Raw genomic sequence first — 16,469 nt, 5'->3', positions numbered from 1 at the left:
AAAAAACCGACCGAGGGAATGACCAAGAAAGTTGAGGTGCAGGAAAAAAAGAAGGGTCGAAGGTCTAATAACAACTTTTTCGTTTACATTCTGCTTACTTTTAAAATATTCTCCTAGCTTTTAAGAACAAAATGAAACAACGATAATTAGCAAAGAGTTCAAGTAATGTCGTCAGCAAAACAATTTCGCGCGTTTTTTTAAGATAAACAAACCTAAACTCCTTCATACTTATTTTTATCATTGCACAGTCAGAATTCATGAAAAAATCGAATCGTTCCATAAGGGGCGACGTGACTCTAGCTTTGTATGCTGCTTTACTGTGTTTCTAACTTATTATTCAGAATTATTATTCAGGGCTTATTCGAGAGGGGGGGGGGGGGCTTATTGAAAAGTTGTAGGTGTAGTGTAAGACGAAAAGCTTTAGTTTACTCTAATGTTTGTTTTTTTCAAAGGCATTTTCATTTTTTTTATAAATTAGCTGTGACACCGATTTTTTGTTATAAGATTCAAGCGCTTTTTGGATGGATGATGATGATGATGATGATGTCGTAATACTCGGATGGTACAGACTCGTTTTCATAACGAGGATTTCAAAAGGGCTGCCATTTTGAACCGGCCTTCTTGGAGAGTGAAATAACTCCACAATTATTTTTCGAAATATATGCAACATAATGGGATCGAGACATTTACAAAGCACTGTTTTCGGAAGGGTAAAAGCCTTAATAGCATCGGGAGCCAAAAAGGACAAACCGATTTGGTAAGTGGAACATTTATTAGTCATTACCATCATCTCATCTACCAATTAATCGAGGTGCCAGAGGGATGGCCGTATATATTTATACCCAGTTGTGGATAGAAATAGGCCGCGAGCATGACTGATGAGGTTGCCCAATCAGTGCATTCTTCTGCCACAAGGTTGGCAGACCTGTAAACATATATTTTTTAACACCTGGAGACTTATTCTTTTCTTGCAAGTGTCTGGGAGATTCGGCCAAAAACCAGAGGAACTTTTTAAAGTGTACTTGCAAAACGTTGTCACAAGGAACTGCATGATGATTTTCAGAGGTAATTCCTAGGCAATAGCAAAAAAATATGGGAATAATAGCAAAAAGAGAACATAAATGCAACACAAGAAAAACAGGAAAACACAATGGGAATGTCCTTACACAATTATTATTAGTGTAGTGCAGTACCCAGGACTTCCCAAAAGTGTTTGTCATCAGTACTTCCTACTCAAATTCATCCACAGTTAAATCAACACAAACACAGATTTGGGAACAAATGTCCAGACCAGGTGTGGTGTTAAGGTACGTTAATACAACCAAAAAAACAAAATGAATTTATTGCTCAAAAATCAACTGAGGTGTCAGAAAATTATTAAAAATTCACATGACATACTTAAATTTCTGAGAGACAAGGTGACAATTACACAAAAAAAAAACAAGAAAACCTGGAGAAAATGAGCAAAACCTCGAGTCTCTTAGCTAAACCAGGAATGTTTACAGTTCTTGACTGAGGTTATTTATGTGTGAATCAGCCCTTGTGAATCTGATGTTCACTGTTTCCAAAGATTTTTATTCTAAGTTACATGGTGTACCATGACCAACTTTGTCCTGCATCAAATCATATATATAGTTTTTTGGAAACCTGCCTTTTTCAATGAACCGAATGACTATGTAATACTATAAGTTTTTGACTGATGAATGAACTTGTTATGACCAGATGACTTATTGTGGCTGAAAAAAATGATACACCAGTCAGTCCAATCAAAGCACTGCTCTGCCCAATAATGTGCACAAAATTTCCAGTGCTCTGCAGATAAGATGTTCCTGAAATGAAAATGTGAGCGTTTGTTGCTATTTTTGATAGTTGCATTATTTATTTGTAGCATTATGCCTTTAATAGTATTCCTATCTAGATTGGTTTTAAACATGTCTTTAAAGATAACAACTACCTATTTATAGGTTTGATGTAATAGCTGCTATCCCACCAGTGGTTGAATCAAAATTGAGTGACATAGCAGAAGAAGGAAGGCCTCCAGTTATAAGGTTTAAGGAAGATGATGTTAGAGATGCATTCACCGAGAGGTTTCCATTTTTGAAAAGGTTACCAGTAAACCTTTTTGCCAATACTAACGAGTCTGTTGGTGAATCAGAAAGTACAATAGAGACAGACAGAGAGAAATACAAGAAAGTTTCATCAGGCATGCCATCTCTAGACACATTAATAGCAAAATACAAAGAATATGTTAAAACTGGCATTGACTCTGACACAGCCATTTCAAAGACAGTTGAGTGGGTTTTACTTGAATTGCAAGATGCAAAACTTAAGAGTACATGGGCAAAACAAGTACAACAGCTGAAAAAACAAGATAAAGACTTGGCAGAAAATTACAAGGAAGATGAAGACGTTTCAGATGTTGTTGATATTGCAGATTTATTTAAATTATCAAAATTTGACAGTAAAGCCAAGTAATTTTGAATGTTTTTAATTCACAACATCAGGTTTGTTTTAGTATGTTAGTCTCCCCTTGTGTATCAATATTTGAAACAATATTTATCATCTAGTTGTCCTTATTAAAAAACACATCTGTCAAGCTACCGTGGTGTCTTGCCAGAAGAATTTGCATATAAAACCATAAGTTTGTATAAAACCCTATGTAAACCATAAGAAAACCATATTTTTTGTAATTTGTTAAATTTGGTTGAAAACAAATGCAGAATGAAAACTGTAAAAAGCAAAATACATGACTCATTATGAACAGTTTACAAATATTCTAAACCCAATAGGTACATTTTTTTTTAAAAATTACAAAGGAAAAAAAACAATTCAGTTTAAGTTTCAATATTCTTTTAAGAACATAAAACCTCAAGAATTTGAATGTGGTTCATACAAATGTTGTTTAAAACACACATCTCAAGCAGAGAAAAAACATAAAACATAAGACTTGACAAGTATGAAAAAAGCCAACAAATCATAGGAAGACATATAGAAATGCTATAAAAAATTAACACCCAGATTGTAAAATGAAAAATAAAATCACTGACACAGAAAACAGATTCAACAGTCTGTGTTTAGAATCAATGACATGAAAAAAGTTTCACTTAGCATGAGAGGGGTTAAGCCAGAGAGTGCAAATTTTATGAGCAGTTTGACAAGGGAATGAAAAGTGAGATTGTTTAGAAAAAATAACAAAATAAATTCTCAAAAATGTTTTGAATTAGCAACACATGGTTAGTAACTATTGACAGCCAAATATGTACTTGTAGATAGCAGCTAATGTGATTAGAGTAAAAATCTCAGTGAAAAATTACATTAGAAATTTACAATGAAATTAAAGCAAATGTGTTGTTCGTGTAGCAGGTAATAAAAACTATGAAAACATAAACTTCTACTGCTCTCTCATGAAAAGCCATGTATAAATAGCTAGATATTTTATAAATAACAGTCAAGCAGCCATCTGCCTTTGATTAGTTGCAAAGGGGCAGATTCACCTTTTTGTGAAAAAACTCAAATACCGTATGATGTTCCATTTCCATTAATGCCAAACAATGAAACAGTGGGCATTTAGTGGGCATGGATCTCAGCTGTATTGCATATTCAGTTTGACTTGGGTATGGTGTATTTAACTTTGCATGCTGTAACTTCAAAATTTTGACTATAATAAGTTTTTCCATGAAGTTACTTAGGCTTGCTTCTACATGGCAAATATGGTGTACTAAATATTATCTCACAATCTATTAAAGTAAACCCAGCTGTCTCTGGTACTTGGCAATATGATTGTAAAATTGTGTGTGCATGTAGAAATAACTACAGTTATTTTATTGTGACAAATAAGAAACCGTTATTATTGTTGTTATTAGTTACTAGTGAGTAATGTTAGTGACTACTTTGCCTATCTAAGCAAAACAAAACACATATGTTGGAACGGGAGGCATTAACAGTGACTTGTTTCAATGATAACAACCTTTGAATTTTAATCATGAACAAATTTAACAAGGTCTCATTCATGGTGTTAGTATAAATAACATATATTATTTATACATTTTGTAGGCATACTATTTGTTTTGTGCTTAGTCAGTGGTTCTAAAAGAGATATTACTTATGATGTAAATGTCATTTACTTAGAAAGATAAATAAAATGGACAGAAAATTATAACAAAAAGCAACACTTTTTGCATTTGTGAGATACAGTCTGTTTGCTATGGGGATCAGAAAGGCAATAACCTTATTTAGTAGAGAAGCAATAATTCTCTTTAGGGAGAAAGCTTGGAGCCAGGGTCCTGCCTTTCCACACAATGGGTAGGGCTAGGAGTAAAAGTCATTCTAGTGCCTTGTTGGCTTTTAGGTTTGTCTTATTAAAATTTGTCCACAAATATGCAGTATCTTGAGATTTTTGCAAAATGCCAAAGGTGAGTTTTGCATAGTGAAGTATGGTAGAAAGATTCTAGTTAGTATGAAGACTTGAGGTTTTGCAAAGTGTTAAGAATGGTACATTTTGGTTATATTCACACCAAGCATTGCTTTAGACTATAAAAAGAATGCAACTGTAAACAGAGCCCAATTGATGAGCTATATATATTTTGGGTAAAATTCTGTGACTGTAACTAGTAGAGGTGACCCTATGCGTAGTGATTATAAGTAGAGTTGACTTTAGTCACTTTCCTTGGTGATTAGCTGGCAAAAGATTTTGTTGAAAGATTTAAGGTAAACCCACTTAACTTCATAATTATTTTTACCTATAAAAATTTAACAAAAAACCTAGTTAAAAATACTCAGCAATATAAAACAACAACCATTATCAAATTTATCTCAAAGCTCCTCTTTTATTGGCTGGCCTGAAGACTTTTCTTGATCTTGGTCAACAATGTTATTCTCTGTGTCTTCCTGAGATTTCACTGTAAAGAATTTCACTTGGTTTTATTGGTGTATTTCAAACTACCTAAATGACACATAAATTTCAAATATTCCAAATAATGAAAATAGACTTTAGATAAAGAAAACATCAAGCTTTACTTGGTGTGTGACCTCTAAACCACTCAACAGTGTACATAAATGCATGCCTTAATTTCCCAAAATATGACATTGACCCTCCATGAGAAAGCAAGGAATAATTTGAATTTCCACAATGCTTTTAGAATCTTGATGTCTCACTTCTAAAAAGATTAAATTCATACAGCTCTCTATTCCACCCCTGAGTAACATGTGGATTGTGATTTGCAACATGCCTTGTCTGTTTCGTCCTTGCAAAGTCTGGACACTCAAAATCTTTAAAATACTTGATAATTTACCTTCTTCATTCTTCTTTTCAAGCCAGTTAAAATATCTTTCCAGCAATCGGGATACTTTGGAAAATTCATTTAACTTTGCCTTCGAAAGACATTTTTATCATCAAATTTGAAACAATGTTTGATATGCAAAGAAAGTTTATCAATATGAAAAATTGAATAGATCTGCTGATGAGATCTCTTGGAAAAAGTGCAAGCTGTTGGAAACAATCAATGCTTGACAAGAGGCTTCAGTATACTTTTATCATGCATCTCTGATGTCTGTATTGTTACAAGATAGAATAAAACATATTACCTAAAAAATTTAACTTTTGTATTCTTTGTTTTGTAATTCCATTTTAATTCGAGGTGTAAGTGTCACATTGAGAGATCACTTGGGATTAATAATACTCTCAAAAAACTATAATTTTCTGAATGCTAGGAAGAGACAAACAAACAAACAAACAAACAAACAAACAAACAAACAAACAAACAAACAAACAAACTAAAAAACAAAAGAACAGAAAAAAAACATTCAAATACAAGATAAGGACTTCTACAAACCATTTTCTCTGGTGAATAATTGTCTCCTTGATCATCCTCACTTTCACCAAAATCATAATTATAGTCTTTGAAATTGAGCTCTCCGCTATTATCAATATCCAAAGCTTTGTAAAACTGCAATCGAACAAAAGGCATTTCTTCTCAATTTGATGCAGTTTTGAGAGTAGTGGTTCATTCAAATGTAATATCAGTAAAATTGATGTTTCCCCATTGTCAAATGGGCCTCCCAAATGTCTTTTTCGGGTATTTGGAAGACAATAAAAGCTGTGGGCCATCAAAATCACTCTACAAGTCAATAAAGTCTATGTACAAGACACTGAGCCTGAAAGCTGACAGGAAAACATTAACTGGTTTGAGCAAATCATTATTCTAGTCCTGTAAATAAACCTTTTTGGACTTCTCTTTGTAAAAAAATTTTATGCATACCAGCTATGTAAAGCAACTCACCAAAGTAGCAAATTTCTTTCTTCTGGGTTTGTTTTCAATCTCATGCACACCAAGTTCAGCCAGCGGCCCATTCGACTAAATCAAAAGAGTGACATTATTGTGTGTTTAAAATCAACAAAGCTAGTCATTGCTAAGTAGTATAGCTGCAAATGTCTAGCTTACATAATAAAATAAGGAGGTCTGTCATTACAAGGTTTCCAAATTCACTAAATAAACAAGATGGATATCTTTTATAGCAATACAAAAGAGTCTTCCAAAAATATGCATTTTCTAACATGCATAGTTGCAAACTTTTTCAAGTATGTGAAAGTAAAACTTAGGGTATCTGGCATTGGCTCTACAACAGAATGCCTCCCTGGAGATTTTTTACAATAGGCTCTTCAGATTTCCTTAAATAAAAGAGATTTTAGGTTTAAAAAAACAAATATTTTACTGTTGCGAGCACCCTACACTTAACAAAAAGTCTTACTAGTTTAACTAACTTGTGTTTCTAAAAGAAGAAAATTTAGAAAACTGGAATATACTTTACTAGAATATACTTTACTAGAATATACTTTGGAAAACTGGAATATGATTATGCTTTGTTAGAAAACTGGCTAAAGGTTGCTAGACCCATGAGATTTCAAACAGCATTCCTGAGAATGTGAGACAACTTTGAAATTCTTGAGTCTCACAGCAGATCTAGGAGTCTTAATTATGTGCAGGTGACCTATTGAAATATGAAAGACTGAAATAATTAACAGAAAATTACATCTTCAATATCTTCCAAAAATGTGTCAAAGGAGATCTCTTCAGCATTCTTTATCTTGAAATATTCTTGGAAAAGTAACCTGAAATTGAAGAAAAAAACTTTAAAGATATCTTTAAAGATTTAGGTGCAACTGTAGCTAGTTAGGTAGTTATAAATAGTTAGGTAGTTGTCTGTTATAACTAACCAAAAGCTTTCGGCAGAGAAACAAATGTTTTTGTCTTTATGAGAATCAAATCTGAACTCTGACGAAAGCTCCTCTTACTTACTTACAATTATAAATACAAATTTTTGAATACAAATTTGGGCCAAGAATTGCTTATTTTAAGAGGCATATTGTTCCATAGTTTTTGTCCCCATGCATTGTTTCAGTTAAAACTATACTGGAGGGCTTTTACTGGAGGGCTTTTATTTTAAGGTTACGTTAAGCGTTTCTGACACAATATTTGGTTTCCTCTCTCTAACAGCCAAAATATTGAGGGAATCGGAAAAACCATATATCATTTGATGCACATAAATTTGGTGATTCCAACCATATCAAGATAATTGGCAAATATCTTAAAATGATACTTTCGAGGCAAATTTATTGCTTAAATGAGTGTACAACCTTAAAAAGCTATTTTGTACCCTTGCATTTGAAGTAACAAAATATGACTTATATCAGAAGAAAGCGCAGATCCCTACCTACCAAAGTGAGATTTTTCAAATTTCTCCTTTCTTTGAAATTATACCCTGTCAAAAATTGGTAATCAATTTTTCTGCACTCCCACAGTTGTATTTGGCTATAAAAGATGGACCAGAGCAAATACAACAATTCTGCCAGACACTTTGCTTACCCAACATCTGTCCTGGCCATGCAAAAATTTTTGAGCCATTCGATTGGTTCCTTGGGTACAAAATAGCCCTTTTGTACTTGCATGTAGAGGAATTGTGAGCCCGGAGAAAACAGGTTTTTACTAGTCTTACAAGCCTGTTTAAATGAACACAGCCAAACATTGGATATATTGATGTGCCATGCAGTATTGCAAATGAGACATGCCACACAACCACAAAGCAATGATCATTGGCTTAGCAGGTCAATTGATCTCCAGACCTCAACTAAAAGTTTTGATAAAGAAATTATTGAGACCTTCGTTTAGATGGGAATTTTTGCACTTTCAAAATTTCTGTTGGTTTCAAACATGGTATCATTGTGTGCCTTGAAATTTTGGCTCCTAGAATGTTAAAAAATCGAAAAATGGATGTTTCCATCCAGGAACATTTACCGTACTGCATGAAGATTACTGCAAAGAAAAGATTACCAAAGATAAAGATAACTGTAGGGAAAGAAACATTACATAAAGAAGCTAATAACAATGAAATATGAACATGACTGTACACAATAACAAGAAGCTGTGACTGAGAGCACACAAAAGTTAGCAATAAACACACTTGTTACATATTCCACCCATATTTGCACACTGTGCTTCTACATACCCATATCTGCTTTCAATATTGTCACTTTCATCGTCTTGGTCATCACTACCATATGCATTTTGATTATGGTCTTTAAATTTGAATTTGTCAAGTGTAGCCTCTTCTGGTGACATCTTGCAATCTTGTGGAGCATAGGAGTCATTTTTATACCACCAAACGTTGAGGGCCATATTTGTTTTATTTTCATTTGCATATGATGTAACCTGATGGAACCTTCAAAATCAAACATCAGGACAATCATGCACCTTTAACCAGTCACAGAATAAATTGGCATTCCGAAGAAAGATTAATGTCCTTCAAAAGGGTGACATGTGCTATTATCTTTAGACTAGTACCAGATGGGACCAAATGAGAATGGCATGGTAAAAATTCACAAGCATTGAAATAACTTATCCAGCTTAATGCAAGAACTGAGACAAGGATACCTGTTTGGAAATATAAAAAATAAATTTAGAGTAGGTACAGTTGAAATCTCATGGGATCACTCTCATCAATATATGAATCATTTCCCGTGACCTGTGCAAGGCTAAAGGTCTAAAGTGCAGGCCTTCCTGGGAAAGGCGTACGATTGCACTCGCACGCGCTGGTACACGCCTCTTCGCACCGAGGAGTGCGTTTAATCGCACGCCTATTTTTGTAATCATTCATTCGTTTTTTAACCAAAGCGCTGGAAAATAATAAGGTGACAAAACCTCAAGAAATTGTTTTGTATTTTGATGTGTTTTGTCCACTGTACTGGGTCAACTTGATCATTTTTAAAAGCTGTTGTGACGACACTTGAATTCACTTAAACACGGATCAAATGACCGTAGCATCAGGGCTAGTAGTAGTCAGGACAGAACGATTTTTTTATCATAGACCTGTGTTAGCATGCACATGTTTCTAAAATACCTTTTTCGAATGGCAAATTAGGTTGAATTTTCAAAGGCTTCCAGTTTAGACAAGATTTGTGCTGTATTTCTTCTAATCTAAATTTGGCGTCTTCAGCAAAAAAGGTAAAAGGGTCACAAAAAAGCTCGCCATATTCCTGAAATCGGGCAACAATGACATTTAAAGGCTATACTATTTAAGTCCACAACAATAAGCAATATGAGAAAATTGAAGCAAGTTGTGTGCGAAATATCAGATTGTCAGGCATCCGTCATTCTAAGGAGCTGCTGTTTTTTTGAAAGACTTTGCCAATGGCCCCTTGCTGGAAAGCTCGCTTTCTGTACGCTATTCTTTTACGCCCCTGATTTCAGAACCAGATGCTACTGCCAGCTGGTTTAAAAATAAATGGAGCGACGCAACGCTAAACAACCCTCCCCAGAAGGGTTTGCGCAATATGGCATATTTGTCCGATGAGGTTGTCCCGTTCTTCCACAAATTATTTAATGTTGTATCGTTTTCATATGAAAGTGGAAACATTTGGAAAACGGCAGGTTGTGACAAAGGCATGAAATTTGCAAAGGTTTTTGGGTCCAAAGATTTGGAATTCTCGTGCAAATGGAATAAAATCATCCAAAAATGCAAGTCAATTGACAGTTTTTATTAAAGATTGTTATTTCGAAAATCAATGCCCCTGTAACGCTTGCAGTCAATAACGTCCACAATGTAATCTCTTAAATTGCTTCATGTCAGTGTTCATTAGTGTTCACACTATTGTCAAACTAACAGTAAAAAAGGTATTATTATAATTATCATTATTACACTTGGAGACAGAAAAATTCAAAGAGAGGGAAATTTACAATAGAAATGTTCTGTTTCAAGCGTTTGTACTGAAAGGTTTTGTGCCGTTTTCAAATCGTGCCGTTTTCGAATCGTGCCGTTTTCAAATTGTGCCGTTTTCAAATTGTGCCGTTTTCAAATTGTACCGTTTTCAAAACTGTTTTCATATATCTTTTGATGAGACACGATTGAAAGTTGGGGTCAAAATTTTAACTTTTTTCAAGGGTTTCATGAAGACTGCCACCATGGTTAGTGGCAAGAGGGATTGCCAGTAACTGCATCTAAAATACTTTCAGCATCAAATTTAGTAAAGATCTCTGATAATATCCTTTCCCTTCCTTTATTGTTTTGCCACCAGAGATTTTATTGCTAAGGTTGTGTGAAAACTGAAGAAATGACTTAAGAATTGGGTTTTTGAAGGCTCAATATACTATGTAATTAAACATTTGTAGAAATAAGACAAAACACAAATATCATTCCATCACACGCCTAAAACAGCTTAGGGGTGCGAAATGCTACATTTGTGCTAATTTACTCCCAGGAAGGCCTGAAAGTGCAATGCTAGAGAAATCATAAATGTAGGGCCAATATAATCCCAGACCAACCTGAGCAAACTGTCCTTATATTTAGCCCACCCAATTGAGACACTGTCTCAATGGACCCATTTAATCATATTTATTGCCTTTAAGGTTACGGTAAACGTTTTGAACACGAAAATTGATTTTTCCTTCCTAAAGGCCAAACGGCTCAACGAATCTGGATAAACTATATATCATTCGATGCACAAGATTATGGCGTATCTAGCCAGATAAAAGTTATTGGCAAATAATGTTAAATGTTATTTTCCATGCGAATTTACTGGTCAAAAAGTGTACCATCTTCAAAAGCTATTATGTACCCTTGCGTTTGAGGTAACAAAATCTGACTTAGACCAGCAGGAAGTGCAGGTCCTTAGCTACCAAAGTGTGTCTCAGATTTTTTAAATTCCTCCTCTTCTAGAAACTATACCCTGTCAAAAATTGGCAAATAATTTTTCCACCCTCCCGCAGCTGTATTTGGGTATAAAAGACGGACCAGAGAAAATAAAAAAATTTTGAGACACACTTTGTTTGCCCAACGTCTGCCCTGGCCGTGTGCAAATTTTCGAGCCATTCGATTGGTTCCTTGGGTACATAATAGCTTTTTCGTACCTGCATTTAGAGGAATTTCGAGTCCGGAGAAAACGGGATTTTACTGATCGCACTTGCAAGATACACTCGTAAACCACAGTGTAATCCGGGTCAAGTCACTTGAAGATTTAAGATCAATAAGCCTGTTTAAATAAACACGGCTGTACATGGGATACATGGATGTGCCATGCGATATTGTAAATGAGACATGCGACCACAACCGCAAAGCAACGATAATCGGCTTAACAGGTCAAGAGATTTTCAGGCCTCAACTAAAAGTTTTGATAAAGAAATTATGGAAACCTTCGTTTACATGGGATTTTTTCCACTTTCAAAATTTCTGTTTGTTTCAAATTTGGTATCATTGTGCGCCTTGAAAGTTCGGCTACTTTAATGTGAAAAAATCGAAAAAATGATGTTTTCATCCAGAAAACGTTTACCGTAACCTTAAGTGCTCTGTAATTTTGGTTTCCAGACAGAGAAATACATCATGATGAAGGGAGAATATTATCAATATACCATAAAATCCTGAAACCCATATTCAACACCCATTCCCGAGACATAAAATTGCTTCTGAATGTAAGCCCTCCTGAATATTAGCCCAGGGCTTACATAATGGAATTAAACAGGGCAATATTTTCTTCCTTAAACACCAATGCATACCATTATCAATTCAAAGTAAATGTTTGACATATTTTGACATAAATTTCATGGACAAAGGTTTACACAAATAAAAGGTAAAAACATAAAAGTTAATTTAAGAATGGTATTTTTAGCTAGCAATGGTCTTAAACTTATTGATGAGACTTCCTTTGTCTATTTTATCTGTCATAGCTTGATCGATGGTAATTTGAACGAAAGTTTTCCAACCTTTTGTCTGACATAAAGGCTAAAAGGTGATGCAGCTGTAACAGGTGGGGCTGCAACTATTCTATCTTTGCAGCTTAAAAAAGTTTGGGGACCAGTTTCAAAGTTAATTATTGCTAAATATTGTTAATTATACTCTTATTCTAATTTTTCTTATTCTTATTGTACTAATTTTTTACTCTTACTGTTATAGACTACTTCAAACTGAAATGGAAATTATAATCTTGAGTTTAAATACGTCACTGGGACATATGACTCGATAGCTCCTGGCGAGTTTTTCTCATGTGTCCTTCAGCATAACAAACTACTTTATCTGATGTAATAAATTAATTAAATTTTTGAAAATGCTAACTTTTGTATTCTAAATTTTAATTCTTGGTATATTGTAATTAACATTTGTTTTTGCTGATAAAGATTTTGAGTTTGAGTTTGAGTTAAAAACCTTTAACAAGAAGGGAAGGCGAAGACCACTCGCTAAGAACCAACTGTTTAGCATGATAAAGCTGTGTTTTATAGATCATCTTCATTTTAGTTTCTCACTATTTACTAAAGTGATGATCTAACACACAATACTGTGTCAGCTAAGATCTGAAAAGAACCGTAACTGACAATCAAAATGAAAAAAAGTTCCGATCTCAGAAAAGAAAACTAACACCCTCTTCCTTATATTTTCAATCCAGTTTTTGAATTAGAAAATGGATTTCAAAAAAAGTAGGGTGGACGTGTCCACCCCAGTCTACCCTGTGGTGTTGCCCCTGTTTGGATCATTATAAGCCCTAAGCTGTATATATAAATATACATATATAAAAAGCTTACCACTGGTAGGGAATATATAGACAGTCGCCTTCTTCCATATTTGCCTCAAAGTACTCAACTTCACGTAATCCAGGATATTTTACAAAATCAACTCTGAAAAACAAAACAGCAATATATTTATAACAAAGCCAATTGTCTTGGAAAGGGTGTTGGTTTCCATACTAGGTATCAATTGATTGAGAAAGACCATAATATGAGCTAACACGTTTCTTATTGAGTGATGATTCTGTTGGTTCAGAAACAACTATTCATGAGCTAGAACCTTTTGTTGCTATTTTCAAATGTGGTATACTGGCTATTTAGGGCTGTTCATAAGGGTACTTAGGGCTGGTTACCATGCAAGATATTATTTTCATCAAATTTTCCTTCAATTTATGCGTGAATGATAAAGACACATTGTAAAGACAAACAAACACAAAAATATGGAATAATAAAGAATAAGATATCAAAACATTAATTTATCAATAACTGTGACAGCTGTTCTCTTGTCTACACTGAAATAGCTGTTATTGAATCTACAACAGCAAAGACAAACATACAAATGGAAACTTTTGTTTTCCTGAAAGATTCAAATCCACAGTTATTTCATATAATATGGCTAACATGTTACTACTGCACTACATCCATACCTTTAGGAACACACAAAGCACTTCTGGACACCTGAGTTTTTACAGTAAAATGTAGTGACATGTTTGAAGAAAACATAAGATTTTGTGCTAAAAAATGTTGCACTTACTTATCAACATCAACTGCTGTGTAGCCATTTGGCCTATCAATTACAACCTACAAACATGTACATGAAAATTTTAAAGCATTTCTTCTTAATTCTTATCTGTTATAATGGGGGGGGGGGCATAAATGGATGGATGTGGAACAAACAAGAACTGAGTAGATACCTTAAAGAAAAAAATCTAATTTTGAAATTATAAAGCAACATTTGTCAAACCTTGAAAGAAATTAATAAACACTTCCAAGTAATAGCCATCTCATCATATTTTAAGATCATTCTTATTGAAAACAATCAAAGTGAGCAGGATTTGGGTAGCCCTTGATTATAGCAAGAAGCACTGTTATTATTTGATGGAAAAAAGGAGTCATTGGGTGATATGAGAAAACAAACCAAATCAGAGATACAACTTCCATAATTTAAATAATTCATAATGCACAATATTCATAATAAACATTTTTAGCTTTGGTTTGCAGATCTATAAATGATAGCACTTTGAAAACATTGAAAGTTTGGCTTAAGTGTTTTGAAAGGTGGGAAATTTTGGACTAAAAATTTTACAATATTGTGGGGAATTCATCCTGATGCACCATCATTCAAAAAACTCTATAAACTTTGAATTTTCTTCAATTTTGTTTAAATTCCACATCTAGAGCTGTCTTGGAGAAATAAGTATAAAAACAAAGCAAAATCAGCAGGTTTTATCTGCCACAAAAATAAGAACTTTTAAAAAATATTCTAATTAAAATAGAAATTCTTATTGCAATTTTGTCAGGCCTAAAAAGTGGAAATACATTTCATTTGATCACATATGTTAGAATTAACTGTTAGTCATTTAATCAGTGACTAAATCTTAGGGTATTAATATGACAAAGGATTCACCTGCTTCTTGTACTTTGGATATTCTGCAATGAGGAGTCTTTTCTGACCTCTGAAAAGGCAGTTGATATTCTCAAATGAGTCTTGGTGCAACACTGACTTTGTGCCACCTGAACTGAACCACATCAACTGCAAATAATATCAAATTTCACTCAAAATTTATTGTTTAACAAAGACACTGGTTGCATCAATGCCACATATTTTCATAATTTGGTTCGAATTTGTGTTTTTGGTTTGTATGTACAGCTCAGCTAGATAATTGTGAGGTTGACTAAATAGCTGGTTTTTCTCTGCCCTAGAAATAGAACTATCTAAAATTATAAAACATAAAGGGAATGAAAACATTGATCTATCATACCATCATTGACAACTGGCCTTTAATGCTGTTGCATCGTAGAACAGGGGGGAGAAGAAACAAATTCCTAAAAGATAAAAGGGGAAATTCATTTCAAGTGGTTGTTATCCTCTACTCTTAAAACATTTTTCATTAAGTCTTCAAAACATGAAAGCAATTTTTCATAAATTTGAACATAACATAGCAACATTAGAACAGGTGGGAGAAGAAACAAATTCCTAAAAGATATAAAAGGGGAAATTCATTTCAAGTGGTTGTTATCCTTTGCTCTTTTAAAAATTTTCATTAAGTCTTCAAAACATGAAAGCAATTTTTTCAGAAATTTGAACATAACATAGCAACATTAGAACTGAAATAAATATTTTTCTGGCATATTCAGCTTGTTATATTCTGGCACAAATTTTTTCTTAATTAACTTAACACTATTTTTTCCTCTGCAGAGTTATTACGTCTGAATGCTAACTTTTTCACCCCGGTTTTCACTCTTTAGGTCAGATCGCTGTTCCCCATCACTTTTCTGAACCCCTAGATATGTGGGTACTTGAAAATAACCACAGCAATTTGTCCGCTTTCAGGTGGTACCTACCTCAAAATAAACCTGGTCTATGCACACTAAATACTTTATGCATTAGACTGACAGCTCACTTGACATATTGAAAATGAGTGGCCTGTCTATGTTTGCATAACTCACTGGAGATTTTGTGGGACATCAGTGACAGCATATACATCATCGTGGCGATATGACTCAACAAACTCCTTGACATTTCTTCTTTCCATATTTCCTTGTCTTGTTTCTTTTTTCCCAACCTCGACATCAAACTGCATCGTCTCAGAATCAGGGTGATTCTTTAAGTACTCATCTGTCCATAATGTGAAAGCTGGGGAGAGCTTTGCGCCACCCTTGAAAATGACTGCCTTCTTTGGTTTTGTGTGCACAAAATTCTTGAAGAAATCTAGCATTAAGGAAATCTTTTCACAATATACGATTAAAAATATCATGAAGCTGCATGTATAGAGACTACCATGTCACACATAACCCTTGGTATATACCGCATGGTGTGAGGTGAGATGCAAGTTAACTCCCTCAGGCATAGGTTTCATGGCTGTAATTGTTGTCGTTTTAGAAAGAAAAGTTGAAAAAATATATATATTTCAATTTTTAGGTACCTTCTGGTTTTGGAAACCCATCAACTTCTTCGACTTTCATTTTCGGTCTTCCGGCTCCTAACGGTTGCAAATGCCCAGGCCATAACGAAGGGTCGTCAGATAATGACACATCACCAATTGCAAAATGCAGTAAATTTATCGTTAGTAAAGTTAGCGAAAAGTAACTTAGTTTCATATTTGCTCTATAGCAAGCAATTCTCGGATAAGTACTCGACACCGACAAAACTTCCCGTTGCTCACGTTGCTGTTGTGCTCAAATTCTTCCTCTTGGACCACAAGG

General features: G+C 34.2%; 2 protein-coding genes across 2 annotated transcripts; one reads left to right on the top strand and one right to left on the bottom strand.

The window, feature by feature from the left end:
* The first annotated feature begins 575 nt into the window (after nucleotides 1-575).
* LOC135685660 (uncharacterized) lies at nucleotides 576-2,500 on the top strand. Its single transcript, XM_065201655.2, has 2 exons — nucleotides 576-757; nucleotides 1,965-2,500. Exons 1-2 carry the CDS (start codon nucleotides 672-674, stop codon nucleotides 2,473-2,475), a joined length of 597 nt encoding a protein of 198 aa, XP_065057727.1. The 5' UTR covers nucleotides 576-671; the 3' UTR covers nucleotides 2,476-2,500.
* A 1,143-nt stretch (nucleotides 2,501-3,643) lies between these two features.
* Nucleotides 3,644-16,469, bottom strand: LOC135685657 (uncharacterized). The gene is made up of 12 exons (XM_065201648.2): nucleotides 16,190-16,469; nucleotides 15,714-15,975; nucleotides 15,026-15,089; nucleotides 14,671-14,796; nucleotides 13,798-13,844; nucleotides 13,062-13,154; nucleotides 8,503-8,715; nucleotides 7,030-7,108; nucleotides 6,279-6,353; nucleotides 5,832-5,945; nucleotides 5,292-5,370; nucleotides 3,644-4,898 (listed from the first exon to the last, which is right to left on the bottom strand). Exons 1-12 carry the CDS (start codon nucleotides 16,362-16,364, stop codon nucleotides 4,813-4,815), a joined length of 1,413 nt encoding a protein of 470 aa, XP_065057720.2. The 5' UTR covers nucleotides 16,365-16,469; the 3' UTR covers nucleotides 3,644-4,812.

The sequence above is a fragment of the Rhopilema esculentum genome, chromosome 15 (assembly GCF_057945365.1).
Source record: "Rhopilema esculentum isolate cy_ngs chromosome 15, ASM5794536v1, whole genome shotgun sequence".
NCBI lineage: Eukaryota > Metazoa > Cnidaria > Scyphozoa > Rhizostomeae > Rhizostomatidae > Rhopilema > Rhopilema esculentum.
This window is presented reverse-complemented; position numbering and strand designations above follow the sequence as displayed.